The 14,383-nt window shown below is 48.4% G+C and overlaps 1 protein-coding gene across 1 annotated transcript in view; it reads right to left on the bottom strand.

The window, feature by feature from the left end:
- Positions 1 to 585: 585 nt before the first annotated feature.
- TVP23A (trans-golgi network vesicle protein 23 homolog A) overlaps positions 586 to 14,383 on the bottom strand; it is a 49,170-nt gene continuing 35,372 nt past the window's right edge. Inside the window, exons 5-9 of the mRNA XM_052652312.1 lie at positions 5,245 to 5,389; positions 3,980 to 4,069; positions 3,619 to 3,747; positions 1,749 to 1,877; positions 586 to 645 (exon numbers count right to left, since the gene is read on the bottom strand). Coding sequence (XP_052508272.1) covers positions 586 to 645; positions 1,749 to 1,877; positions 3,619 to 3,747; positions 3,980 to 4,069; positions 5,245 to 5,389 — 553 coding nt within the window. The remainder of the gene's footprint in view (positions 646 to 1,748; positions 1,878 to 3,618; positions 3,748 to 3,979; positions 4,070 to 5,244; positions 5,390 to 14,383) is intronic.

The raw sequence follows: 14,383 nt of genomic DNA, 5'->3' as shown, positions 1-14,383 counted from the left end.
AGAATCCTCATGGACAGAGAAGCCTGGCGGGCTACAGTCCATGGGGTCACAAAGAGTCAGACACAACTGACTTAGCACAGCATGTATATCTGGCGATTTCCAGCACCAGACACGACAATTTACAGGGTTTTTAAAGTTGCATGAAAGGAGAGATGCAGTGTAAGAGAGCCTTATTGCCCTGAGACACTCACTGTTGGAAAGACTCACAGGAACTGAGAGCAGCTCAGGGAAGAGGAAATTCCTGTTTCCCCTCTGACTCCAGGCACGGAAGTGGAAGGGGCACACATCCCCCTGTTCTTTCCCACTCCTCTTGTCACCTGCCCCCCTCGCCCGCCCAGGGTCAAATCTGCACCTGTTCAAGGTGAGGCAGGTGAGACCTCTCTAAAGGGCCGTGAGGCCACCCAGCCCAGGAAGGCCCAGCACACAGGTTGGTCCCCCCCAACCCCCCACTGTGCACACAGGCTGCTCGGGTCCCCTGGGACACCCACCCAGACCACAAGCCCAGCTGAGCCTAGGGGAGCCACGCTTCCACGAGAGCCCCTAGCCCCACACCGTCCAGGCCACCGTCTCAATCCCACTGCTTACCTAATGCTTGTGAATCTCCAGCCCCTCGAGGCCAGGCTTCTGAAAGTCGCTGGGACAGGCCTGCAAGGGGAAGAGACAGCCCTGGCTTTCTGTCCCACGTGTGCGTGGCCTGACTGCCGAATCAAGGCCAGATCAAGCCCACAGTGAACCAAAAGCCTGCAGGGTTGCTTGCTTGAAGTCTTGGCTTAAAGCTGCAATGTTCACACTTAAGATAGCTCGAACCATTTCAGGAAGAGCCTGGTCACATTTAGACGATCTGTTTGTTGCTTCTAGAACTCAGGCCACGTGTAAAAAAATTGTTACGGCTCTTAATTCTATTGTTTAGTCTTTCAGTCATGTCAGACTCTCTGCGACCCTGTGGACTGTAGCCCACCAGGCTCCTCTGTCCATGGAATTCTCCAGGCAAGAATACCGGAGTGGGTTGCCATTTCCTTCTCCAGGGGATCCTTCCCACCCAGGGATCGAACCCACGTCTTCTGCCTTGGCAGGCAGATTCCTTACCACTAAGCCACCTGGGCAGTAGCAGTAATAGTAGTAGAGAGTCACGTCAGTCGTGTCTGACACTTTGTGACCCTGTGGACTAGCCTGCCAGGCTTTGTCCATGTGATTCTCCAGGCAAGAATACTGGAGTGGGTTGCCATTCCCTTCTCCAAAGGAGCTTCCCAACCCAGGGATCGAACCCAGGTCTCCTCCATTGCAGGCAAACTCTTCACCGTCTGAGTCACCAAGGAAGCCCTCTATAGTTTAAAGAAATCACTCTAAACCAACAATGGCAATCACAAAAGGACAAGCGCTGTGTGATTACACTTACGTGAGGTCCCTAGATTAGTCAGATCCATGCGGGTAGAAAGTAGGTGATTGCCTGGAGTTGATTGGGGTTGGGGAGGGTGGAGAATGAGTTACATGTTTTAGTGGGTACAGAGTTTGCTTGGATAAAAGAGTTGTGGCAGCATGATGATGTGGGTGTCCTGAACTGTACACTTAAAAATGACTAAAAGGGTAAATTTTGTTGTGCACATTTTAACCACGAACACAAAAACCCAGCTAACACTGGCAGCCTGGCTGATACAGAAAAACATCATAAACTGCCACTACCAGCAGGCCTCTGGGACTTGCAAGTGTCTGGAGATCAGGGGTCCAGGAGTCAGACTTGAGTAACTCACCGTCTGGAACACCGTCTGGGACAGAAAAGTGGCTGTGATTTTGCTGACGTCGCTCTCGCCTCCCATCTTACACAGGACGTAGCCATACAGGTTGGCGGCTTGGAGAGAGATCCCAGCTATCACGAGGGCCTGCACATAAACAAAACAGAGGTCATTCTCCTGAGAGCACAGATTGAAATGTTCCTCCCAAACCAAGCAGGAGTGGTTCCGGCCCACACCCACCAGTGTTCGCCAACCTTTATGGAGAGCTTCCCTGGTGGTTCAGGTGGTAAAGAATCTGGTGAAATGCAGAAGACCTGGGTTTGATCCAGGGTTGGGAAGATGCCCTGGAGAAGGGAATGGCAACCCACTCCAGTATTCTTGCCTGGAGGATCCCATGGACAGAGGAGCCTGGTGGGCTTCAGTCCATGGGGTTGCAGAGAGTCAGACATGACTGAGCAACTAACATAATCATAATAATACAGATACTCAAGGACACCTTTTAAACACCAGAAACCGGAGAGGCTGAGGCCACTGTCGTCCCACTTTGCAGGGAGGACATGGAAGTCCAGGGAAGCTCAAGTTGCCTGAGGTCCCAGAGCTGGAATGAGACTGAGCCAGGATCCAGACTCCCGAGCCCACACTCAATTATGCTGTGGCTCATACTGTCTGTGGACATTTTATCTCATCATGGAATGAGCCAGATCATGGCAAAGCAGTGTCATAACTCAGAAATAAAACTCCAGAATCCTGAGGCTGGCTTATTCCTACTGAGGCAAGTTTCCTACCTACCCAAGCTCGGATGTCATCCACTTTTTCGAGAAATACCTCTCAGCAGCAGCATTCATACGGGCCAGAAGGTGGAAACAACCAAATGTCCACCAGTGGACGAACAGATAAACAAAACGTGGTCCATCCAGATTAGGGAACAGTATTCAGTCATAAAAAGGAAAGCAGTACTGATAGCTGCTACAACAGAGATGAACCCTGAAAACACTGTTAAGTCAAAGAACTGAGTCACACAAGACCATGTATGATTCTTTTATAGAAAATGTCCAGAGAGCCAAATCTACAGAAACATAAATTCGTGAATGGCAGGGGGCTGGGATGGAGGGGGGTGGGGAACAGGGGCAGTGTGGGGTTTCCCTGGTAGCTCAGCTGGTAAAGAATCTGCCTGCAATGCAGGAGACCCTGGTTTGATTCCTGGGTTGGGAAGATCCTCTAGAGAAGGGAACAGCTACCCACTCCAGTATTCTTGCCTGGAGAATTCCATGGACAGAGGAGCCTGGCAGGCTACAGTCCATGGGATCACAAAGAGTTGGTCATGACTGAGTGACTAACACTTTCACAAACAGGGGCTAGGGGAACAGAGGCACAGGGAGGGTCATGGCTAAAGGGCTCAGGATCTCCTGGGGTGATAAAAATTTCCTAAAACTGACTGTGGTGCTGGCTGCACAACCCTGAGAACAGACTTGCTGTTGTTCAGTCGCTCAGTCGTGTCCAACTCTTTGCAACCCCACTATACAGCCCACAGGGCCACAAAGAATCGGACACAACAGAGCGACTTTCGCTTTTTCGCTGACTGTAGCCCTCGAGGCTTCTCTGTCCATGGGATTTCCCTGGCAAGAATACTGGAGTGGGCTGCCCTTTTCTTCTCCAGGGGATCTTCCTGACCCAAGGATCAAACCTGTCTCCTGCTTGGCAGGTGGATTCTTTACCACTGAGCCACCTGGAAAGCGCCTGGATCATACACACGAAATGGGTGCACTGCCTGGTATGTGAATTCTTTCTCAATAAAGCTGTTTCAATCCATCGGTCACTCAATCAAGAACAAAAACCCACTTCTGCAACCGCCAGTTCTGTACAGACATCCAAGCAAGGGTTGCCTTACCAGCCACTTGAGCTTCAAGGAAAATAAGGAGCTAAAAAAGAACACGATCCAAATCATGGGACAGACGATGAGGCCGAGCCAGAAGACCCGTGCTTCCGCCTCCGTGGCAGCCACCATGTCTGGAGAGACCTGTGGCAAGAAAGAGATTCGGTTGCACAACTCACAGAAACAGTTCCAAAGGAGCGTGCTCTGATTTTCATTAATATCACACGGGCTTCTGCCAGAGGAGGCTCTGAACGGGCGCCAGCCGCCATGGGCCTTGTGTCCGGCAGGGATCAGATCATGCAGAGCTCAAGAGGAACCCATAGGGACTTTCCACGGCTGTTTTCTCGGCTCTAGCTTGACAAGTATTGGAAGATACCTTTCTGGCTTCAAAAATCCAGTGGCTTTTCCCGTCTTCATCAATCTGGTTCCACCAGCGAAGGCCTACCATGAGTCGTCCAGTTACATTCTGAGAAAAGTGGACAGAATGCTCATAAGCAGATCACAGGTCACGAGAGAGGCCTCATCTTTTCCTGGATGAATAAAAGTGACCAATTCATGTTGAACCTGAAGAGAGGGGGACTGAACAGTGGGGCTTTCTCAAAATCAGTTTTGAGGTCTATAATTCTTAACTAAGCTTACCTTAAAAAGCAGCTTACCTGTCCATCGACAAAGGAATGGATAAGGAAGGTGTGGCAGATATAGAAAATGGCATATTACTCAGCCATAAAAAGGAATGAAATAATTCCATGGCAGAAGCAGGGATGGACCCAGAGATTATCACACTGAGTGAAGCAAGCCAGACAGAGAAGGACAGATATGACGTGGCTTATGCGTGGAATCTAAAAATGATGCAAATGAACTTACTTACAAAACAGAATTAGAGTTATAGATGCAAAAAATAATCTTAGGGTTATTGTGGGGTGGAAAGTGGGGGAGTGATAAATTAGGAGACTGGGATTGACATATACATACTACTATATGTGAAATATAGATATTTTATCCCTTCTCCAGTAGGTTTTCCTGACTTAGGAATGGAACCGGGGTCTCCTGCATTGTAGGCATATTCTTTACCAACTGAGTTGTCAGGGGAGCCCATATATAAAATAGATAACTAGTAAGTACCTACAGTATAGCTCAGGGAACTTGACTCAATACTCTAATGACCTACGTGGGAAAAGAATCTAACAAGAGCAGATGTATATAACCAATTCACTTTGCTGTATGCTGGGAACTAACACAACATTGTAAATCAACTGTATTCCAATAGAAACTTTTTAAATTTAAGTTCCATTCACAAAAAAGACAGACCCCCTAGACATACATACACATATATATGTCATATATATATATGTATTTCTATTTATAGAATTTTAAAATACATTATTTATAATATGATATGTGAAATTTACAAAACCCCCAAAACCCTATGGAGTTGTCTCCCTCACATAGTACGTGTCTGCAAGCATGACAGTGGCCACCCAGAAGCCATTTATCCAACTATAGAATGTACTTCTTCCCTCTGATTCTAAGTGCTGTTGGCTCAGTATTGTTAAGTCCGCATAGGGGTCGGTGAGCGGCTGGAAATGCAGCCCCGTGTTTCGGGAGAGAGGGAGGCACAGGTTGCGGGGGGCCAGGGCTTACCTTCACAGACCAGAAGTCAAAGGACAGGAGGAGCAGAACAGTGACGAAGCAGCCCACGAAGCTCTTGCTGAACCAGTCGCAGCCCACATAGGTGACGATGGCACTCACGCGGAAAAACAGGTGGAAAAACGTGGCCACCGGGTGCCTAGGAAAGAACCCAGAAGCCTGCTCAGACCAGGGCCCCAAGGACAGTGGCCAAACGTGCTCTGTGGTTTCCAGGCCCCACATGTTCCCTGTGCGTTTCAACCCAAACTCCACCAGGGCACAGCTCAGAGAAAGCATCACTCACCTAGAAGACTCAAAACAGTCCTCATCACACCAATATTTTTCCCACCCTCGAAGAATCCAGTACTTTCCCATAATCTGACTCCAAAGATCACTTGCCCTCTTCGAAACTGGGTCACTTTTCAAATGTATCATGACACAGATCACCGCCTTCCTGCCTAGCAGCAACAATGACCAGTTCCCCAAAGGGAAATGTTGGGTTATTCCATCAGTAACTGAGCTGCGTGGTCACATGCAGCCCATGGGTTCAGAAGCCTCACATCAGCGGGGGCCACATGGGCATGTCCAGGTCCAAACCACTGGTGCTGGTGATGAAGCGAAGTCGCTCAGTCGTGTCCGACTCTTTGTGACCCCATGGACTGTAGCCTACAAGGCTCCTCTGTCCATGGAGTTTTCCTGGCAAGAGTACAGGAGTGGGTTGCCATTTCCTTCTCCAAGGAATGATGGTGATAAGCAGCATTTTAACCCTGGAGCCAGAAAGCAGGCTGTGTGCAAGGGCAAGGGGTAGGTGAGAGATGGACTGAGGGATGCATTAGCCGATGCAAAGTATTATATACAGAGGATGGATCAACAGCAAGGTCCTCCTGTATACAGGAAACTGCAGTCAATATCCTGTAATAAACCTAACCGAAAAGAATATGAAGAAGAATGTATATACATGTATCACTGCTGAATCACTTTGCTGTACAGTAGAAACTAACACAATATTGTAAATCAACTCTACTTCAATAAAATAAATTTTTTAAAAAAAGAAATTGATCCTGCAAGCCCCATTCAGTTTAGTCGCTCAGTTGTGTCCGACTCTTTGTGACCCCATGGACCACAGCACGCCAGGCCTCCCTGTCCACCACCAACTCCCAGAGTTTATGTCCATTGAGTCGGTGATGCCATCCAATCATCTCATCCTCTGTCATCCCCTTCTCCTCCTGCCCTCAATCTTCCCCAGCATCAGGGTCTTTTCAAATGAGTCAGCTCTTCGCATCAGGTGACCAAATATTGGAGTTTCAGCTTCAGCATCAGTCCTTCCAATGAACACTCAGGACTGATCTCCTTTAGGATGGACTGGTTGGATCTCCTTGCAGTCCAAGGGACTCTCAAGAGTCTTCTCCAACACCACAGTTCAAAAGCATCAATTCCTCGGACCTTTGTTGACAAAGTAACGTCTCTGCCTTTTAATAGGCTGTCTAGGTTGGTGGCTCAGAGGGTAAAGTGTCTGCCTGCAATGCAGGAGACCCAGGTTTGATCCCTGGGTCGGGAAGATCCCCTAGATAAGGAAATAGCAACCCACTCCAGTATCCTTCCCTGGAGAATCCCATAGACAGAGGAGCCTGGTGGGCTACAGTCCATGGAGTCTCAGAGTCGGACATGACTGAGCGACTTCACTTTCACTTTCTAGGTTGGTCATAACTTTTCTCCCAAGGAGTAAGCATCTTTTAATCTCATGGCTGCAGTCACCACCTGCAGTGATTTTGGAGCCCCCCCCCCCAAAATAAAGTCAGCCACTGTTTCCCCACCTATTTGCCATGAAGTGATGGGACCAGATGCCGAGATCTTAGTTTTCTGCTCCGTGACAGGTAGCAATTCATTGCTGGGGAGAGAGGGCAGGCAACTTGACACCAGCAAACTAACCCAGTATTGCCAGATATCTTTGCAGGAAGCTAGAAACCTAGACCTTTAGTGGGAAATCTGAGTTTTAAATGACAGCCACTAATTATGTCAACAAAATGCCGCAGGCTGTGTTTCACAGGGCCTGGAAGCCTCCAACCTGCCACGTCTAAAGGCAGCCAGCAGGCCTTTGGGGGACGAGCCTGCTTGATCTCTGAGAAGGAAGGCGGTCAGGGTGAGCACCCTGGAGGCTCCTGTAGCACGGTGGGTTCCTGACTCCCACGGGGATGTCAGCTAAGATTCAGGTGCAGGGTGTGTGATGACCTCGGCACTTACTCCTCCTCTTGCAAAGGAAGAAGGGGCTGTGCCCAAGGCCAGCTGTTCTCCAGAAGGTTCTCACCTGTGCCTTTCAGATGCCAAGCTCTCCTGGCATCTGACCCAACCAGAGGCATTTAAGAATTAGATGTGATCGCATGGCACTTTCAAACCTGATTGTTCCAGAAAACAAGACTCTGGGAATCTCTTATACTGTTTTCTTTTGATCACGCCACATGGCATGTGGGACCTTGGTTCCCTGAACCGGGATCAAATCCGTGCCCTCTGCAGTGGAAACACAGAGTCTTAACCACTAGACCGCCATGGAAATCCCCCTCTGATACCTCTTTTTGCCTTATACATTATTGAGGATTTAATTGTCTTAACATAATTTCACCCCCTTCACCCAAAGATGCACGTGTTGCATACTTAGTTGCTAAATTGTGTCCAACTTTTTGCAACTCCATGGACTGTAGTCTGCCAAGCTCCTCTGTCCATGGAATTTCCCAGGCAAGAATGCTGGAGTGGGGACTTCCCAGGTGGTGCAGTGGATAAGAAAACGCCTGCCAATGCAGAGGGCACGGGTTTGATCCCTGGTCCAGGAAGATTCCACATGCTGCGGAGCAACTAAGCTCATGCCACAACTACTGAAATCCGCGTGCTTCAGCTGCTGCTACTGCTAAGTCGCTTCAGTCGTGCTTCAGGGCCTGCGACAAAGAGTAGCCCCCACTCTCTGCAACTAGAGAAAGCCCTCGTGCACCAACGAAGACCCAGCCCAGCCATAAATAGAAAAAATTATTTAAAAAAAAAAAAATGCTGCAGTGGGTTGCCATTTCTTCCTCCAGGGGATCTTCCCAACCCAGGGATCAAACCCGAGTCTCCTGCTTGGAGGCAGATTCTTTACCACCGAGCCACCTGGGAAGCCCTTCACCCAAAGATAAATGAATTCTTCCCCAATGTCCTTTGAGGGCAGAGACCATTTTTATATCCCCAAGAGCCCCTGACTTTAAGATTCTCAGCAAATATTTGTTGTGTTGAACCTTGTAATCCAGTCCCTTTGGGCTTACTGGGAACATCTGTCTTTTTTGTAGGACAATACAGACTTAAAAGGTGTACAGAGGCCCAAGTGTTCACTTATCCAGGGTGAAACCTGGAAGTTATGCCTTCAAATAAATCCCCTGCCCACCCACTATTTTTCTTTTTCTGACTGTGGTTTCCTGAAATAAAATGCAGAAAAAATTCCACTTGTTGGAAGGTTCTGCTTTAACTGAGTCCTGGTTAACTGACTGTTTCCTTAACTTGAATGGACGGTATCATTATTGTTGCTGCTGCTGTTGTTTTAAGTATCCAAACCAAGCCCAAAGCAAGCAGAAAAGGACGCCTATTGTACTTTCAAATACTGCTTTAACCTTGTTTTACGTGGGCTGTTCTCTGGACAGCCCTCCAAACCCTCACCCCCTCTCCCTGCAGTCTGCCTAGCCTGGGCCCCGGCTCACCCCTCTCCCTCCACTAACACAAATGTGAGCTCAGAGATCAGCCTTCTAATTCTGAGAGTTTGCAAGGCCATGGTTTGAGCCTACTCACCCTTCCCTGATATGGGGTTCCCTGTGCCCTCAGCCTTCTCTCTGGCCACCTCTACAGCCTCGGAGCACACGTGAGCCAACAGTCACCTCCACCTCTCAATGCCACCAGCTTCCAACTCCCTTATCCCAGGCACCCACTTTGTGCCCACACCTTGAGAGGCAAACAGTACAGAGGTGCCCAACTGCCAGGATCCAAGTCCTGGCTCCAACCTCCGAGTAGCTCCCCAGCCGTGCCTAAGCTACAGAACTTCTCATCGCCTCAGTCTCCACTTCTGTAAAATGGGAGGGCCCACAGGAGCCCCTGCCGAGCCTATTCACTTAAAAAGATCAAGTGCAGGTGGCAGGTATACAGTGCCTGAAACACATACCATGCTCAGTCATTGCGAACAGCTGACAATCTCACATGCACTCAAAACCATTACCCGTCCAAGAAGCCAAACTGTAAAATTCCCCCTCTGACCACACTTTCTCTCATTCCCCAGGGGCTGACTTTTCATCTCTGCAGGGATCCCCCAAGACTCCTGATCTCCCCCATGATGCCCCAGCCCCTCCGCTTTCACTAAGGAAACTTCCTCATCCTCAACTGTGTGTGCTCAGTTGGTTCAACTCTGTGACCCCATGGACTATAATAACATCAGGCTCCTCTGTCCATGTGGTTTTCCAGCAAGAATACTGGAGTGGGTTGCCATGCCCTCTTCCAGGGGATCTTCCCAACCCAGGGATCAAATGTGCATCTCCTGCATTGGCAGGTGGGTTCTTTACTGCTTTTACAGAAGTATTTTCTGATCAGTATCCATCCTGCCCCCTCCACCCCAGGACAGAGGCCTGTTCTCTCAAGAGGAGGAAGAGGAGAGAATGATAGGTGGTGAAAAGGGAAATGACATTGACTAAGTCAAGGTCGGGAGGGTCTAGCTGGGCTTTTGTTTAAGTTCAAAGCCACTTTCACAGTTCTGGGCCCAGCACACATCTTGTCTCCCCCTGTGGAGGGAAACCCAGTCGGTTTGCATGGTATGTGCTTGAAAGTTACCTTGAGGAGGCCTTAAAATGCTCACAAGGCTGCCCTGGTCCCATGACATGTGGGTTTAGATTTGGAGTGGGGCCTGGACATGATGCTTTCAGGTTGTGGTGCTGGAGAAGACTCTTGAGAGTCCCTTGGACTGCAAGGAAATCCAACCAGTCAGTCTTAAAGGAAATCAACCCTAAATATTCATTGGAAGGACTGATGCTGAAGCTGATGCTCCAATACTTTGGCCACCTGATACAAAGAACCGACTCATTGGAAAAGAGCCTGATGCTGGGAAAGGTTGAAGGCAGGAGAAGAGGGTGACAGAGGATGAGATAGTTGGATGGCATCACCGATTCAGTGAACATGAACTTAGGCAAATTCCAGGAGATGGTGGACGTGGAAGCTTGGCGTGCTGTGGTCCATTGGGTCACAAAGAGTCGGACACAACTTGGCAACTGAACAACAACTGGACATGAACTTTACATAGGAAAATCCCTGCTCTATCCTGGTTTTGGGGCTTCCCTGGTGGCTCAGTGGTAAAGAATCCACCTGCCAATGCAGGGGACGCTGGAGACGTGGGTTCAATCCCTGGGTTGGGAAGATTCCCTGGAGTAGGAAATTGCAACCCACTCCAATATCCTTGCCTGGAGAATTCCATGGACAGAGGAGCCTGGTGGGCTACAGTCCCTGGGGTGGCAAAGAGTCAGACATGACTTAGCAACTGAGAACATCCTGGATTCACAAACTCCCGTCCAAGGGCCAAACCTGGCCCACTTCCTGTTTCTGTAAATAAAGTTTTATTTGAATGCAGCCATGCTCACTCATTCTCTGGCAGAGCTGAAAATATCTAACCAGAACTCATGCCAATCCCTGCTCTAGACAGGCCGGAAGAATTTGATGATGAAATTAGGCTCCATTCAAGACAAACCAAAATGAATCAAACTGCCAGTAATGACCTCTCCCCGCTACTTCACCGCCTACTTCCAAAGCTGAAGGGCAGGAGCTGCCCGACTGGCAGAAACAATGGATTGTGCTAGAAATCAGAGCAGTGAAGTAGGAGGGGCAGAGACTGACACAAAAGAGGGCTTGTGATGCTGGCGATGTCCCACATCTTGATCCCTCGTGTGCATCTATATAAAGATCCATCCACCTGTACATTTAGGATGAATGCGATTGACTGTCCGTGCGCTGCTGCCGCCGCTTAGTCACTCCACCACGTCCGACTCTGCGGCCCCATGGACCGTAGCCTACCAGGCTCCTCTAACCGGGCAAGAATGCTGGAGAGGGTTGCCATGCCCTCCTCCAGGGGGTCTCCCCAACCCAGGGATCAAAGCTGTGTCTCTTACATCTCCTTCACTGGCAGGCAGGTTTATCGCCACCTGGGAAGCCCTTAAGTCATAACTGCCCCCAGTTGGAAGCACCAAGATGTCCTTCAATAAGTGAACGGATACATCATAGCACATCCACACAAAGGGATATTTTATTTTCAGCACAAGAAAGAAATGAGCTCTCAAGCCATGAAAAGACATGGAGGAACCTTAATGCACACCACCCAGTGAAAGAAGCCAGGCTGAAAAGACTACATACTGTATGGACCTAACTCTATGACATTTTGGAAAAGCCTCAGCTACGGAGACAGGAAAAAGATCAATGGTTGCCAGCGTTGAGAGACAAGGAGGATGAATAGTTGGAGCCCAGGGGATGTTTAGGGCAGTGAAACTGGTCTGCATGATACCATCATGGTGGATACACGCCATTATACATTTGTCAAAGCCTATAGAAGACATCACCGACTCAATGAACATGAGTTTGAGCAAACTCTGGGAGGTTGTGAAGTACAAGGAAGCCTGGCGCGCTGCAGTGCATGGGATCGCAAAGAGTCACACTGAGCAACTAAACAGCAACAATGGAAGGTACACCAAGGATGAACCCTGATGGAAACTATGGAATTTAGCTAACAACGCATTGGTTCATCATAGCAAACGTATGACACTAATGCAAGATGTTAACCATAGGGGGAACTCTGGGGTGGGGAGGGGCTTAGGGGAACTCTCTGTACTTTTTGCTCAGTTTTTCGGTAAACCTAAAACCACCTTTAAAATGGTCCCAGGTTGGGGGTGGTGCTCTGTCTAGCCAGAGTAAAGTCAGGGGTGGGGTTGGAGAGGACCATGGACCCCAGGCACACACATCCCCTTCCCAGCAAACTTCCTTTTTTTAAGATTTTTTTTTAAATGGGCCATTTTTAAAGTCTTTATTGAATTTGTTACAATACTGCTTGTTTCATGCTTTGATTTTTTGCCTGAGAGGCGTGTGGGATCTCAGCTTCCCAACCAGGAATCGAACCCATACCCTCTGCAACGGAAGGTGAAGTCTTAACCACTGGACTGCCAGGGAAGTCCCCCTACAAACCTCTATAGCATTCAAATTGGGGGCAAAAGTTTGATTTAATTCTCCATTCCACAGTGATTTAATAGTCTCTTTAAAAGTTGCCCTTTATTGGTTTAAAATACTTTGAAAACTAATTCTTTATCAAATATCCTATTTTAAATACTCCTATCATCTTTCAAATACTCTGAAAAGCCTTCTGCTTTTCACTGTGGCAAAGGTCTGAAGAAAGACAGTATCTTTTCTCCTTCCTTTACTTTGCTACAAAAATAGCATCTGAGATGATGTCTAGAATTTGCTTCAAAATAATCCGGGGGCGGGGAGTGGGTGGGGGTAAAGATGAAATAGTCTGGCCACGTGTTGATCATGACTGAAGCTGAGCAATGGGAACACCAGGGGCATTGTTCTCTGTACTTTTATGTAAATCTGAATTTAAAAAATAGAAAAATAAAGAAATCATCAGAGGTCGACTCGACTTTGCATCGAGGCAAGGCACGTTTCAAAAGAAAAAGAATAAAAGGTCTATAGGTTGCTATTCTGGGGGCCATCTGTGGTAAAAAAAAAAAAAAGAAAAATCAGACCTAAAAATCCCCAGTTGAATAACTGGCTGCTACAGCTAGATGCATAAGGAAAATTCCAGAAGATAGGTCCTTTCTTCTGGGCTTACCAATTCCTCTGCAAAACAGAAAGGCCACTCCTCTCTATAGAGTAAAAATGCCCACCCACCTCCAAAGTGGACAGTCAGTACAGTGAAAGACAGAAAGCCTTGGTCCACACTCATGCTCCATCCTTGCTGTGTACATGGTTCTGGACAGGGCACTAAACCACTCAGAGCCTCAGTTTACTCATCTGTAAAATGGGAAAATAGCATTTAACCTCAGATGGCCAAAGTTTCTAGAAGGAAAAACACCTATGGTGCCAGACCACATAGGGGCATGTTGTTACTATCACTCTACATATTGTTTGACTCATTCTTGGTCAAAATTTTTGAGAATGGGAGAAAGTGAGAAAAAGCCTTGGCTGGTGATGATCTTTTTGGATGCTTTCCATTGGATGCTTTTTCCTCATTGTTAAAAAGAAGCGGGATGCTACTCTGTATTTCTTCAGCCCTGACACTCACTTAGGGTCAGGTGGCTCTCACGCTAAGAGCAGTATGTCACCAGGAAGATGTGGCAGGGAAGGGGACCCCAGAGAGTGACGACTGAGACCATATCCACCTGTTCCCTTCCCCTCGTGCCCTGGAGCTTGTTAGCAAGGCAGGATCAGTGGCCTACCCCAGGCCTCCTGAGCCCAAATCTTCATTTTAACGAGATCTGCATGCTCGTTGCCATCCAGGGTCCTCCTTTGCTCCATTTTCAAGGTAAACTCAGTCATGAGGACAAAGAGGGAGGAAGGAACCCACACTTAAAAAAGCCTTGCTAACCCAGCGGGTGAGCCGTGGGGGCTAGACGGACTTTTCTAGAATGCTCCAGATGCAACGTTAGCGCCATCACCCTTCAGACTCCAACTTCTTGTTTCAGATGACAGCACATCCTCATCCTCGCCCAGCATCTGGGCCAGGAAGGCAGGTCTGGGGCTGCTAGGACGTCTCAACAGATGCTGGTTGCTAAGCACTCAGAGCTTTGATTCAAAGGTCAGCACGACAGAGCTCTGAGTGTGGAAGTGAATAAAAGAACAGACTTCCCTCTGGCCGCCACAGTTTTCCCCTCTAGTTTCTGTTCTTTATTTCTTTTTAAAGAGACATCCCATCTTTATCAGCTGGATATAGCGGTTGAGTCGTTAAGTTATGTCCAACTCTTTGTGACCTCATGGAATGTAGCCCTCTCCAGGCTCCTCTGTCCATGGGATTCTCCAGGCAAGAAGACTGGAGTGGGTTACCATGCCCTTCTCCAATCAGCTGGGTATGTGGAGCTGCAAAATGCTGGGTGAAGAGAACCCCCAGAGATGGGTCAGTGGGCCC

This window comes from Budorcas taxicolor, chromosome 2 (genome assembly GCF_023091745.1).
Source record: "Budorcas taxicolor isolate Tak-1 chromosome 2, Takin1.1, whole genome shotgun sequence".
NCBI lineage: Eukaryota > Metazoa > Chordata > Mammalia > Artiodactyla > Bovidae > Budorcas > Budorcas taxicolor.
Note: the sequence above shows the minus strand (reverse complement) of the source record. Positions and strands in the feature narration are given on the sequence as shown.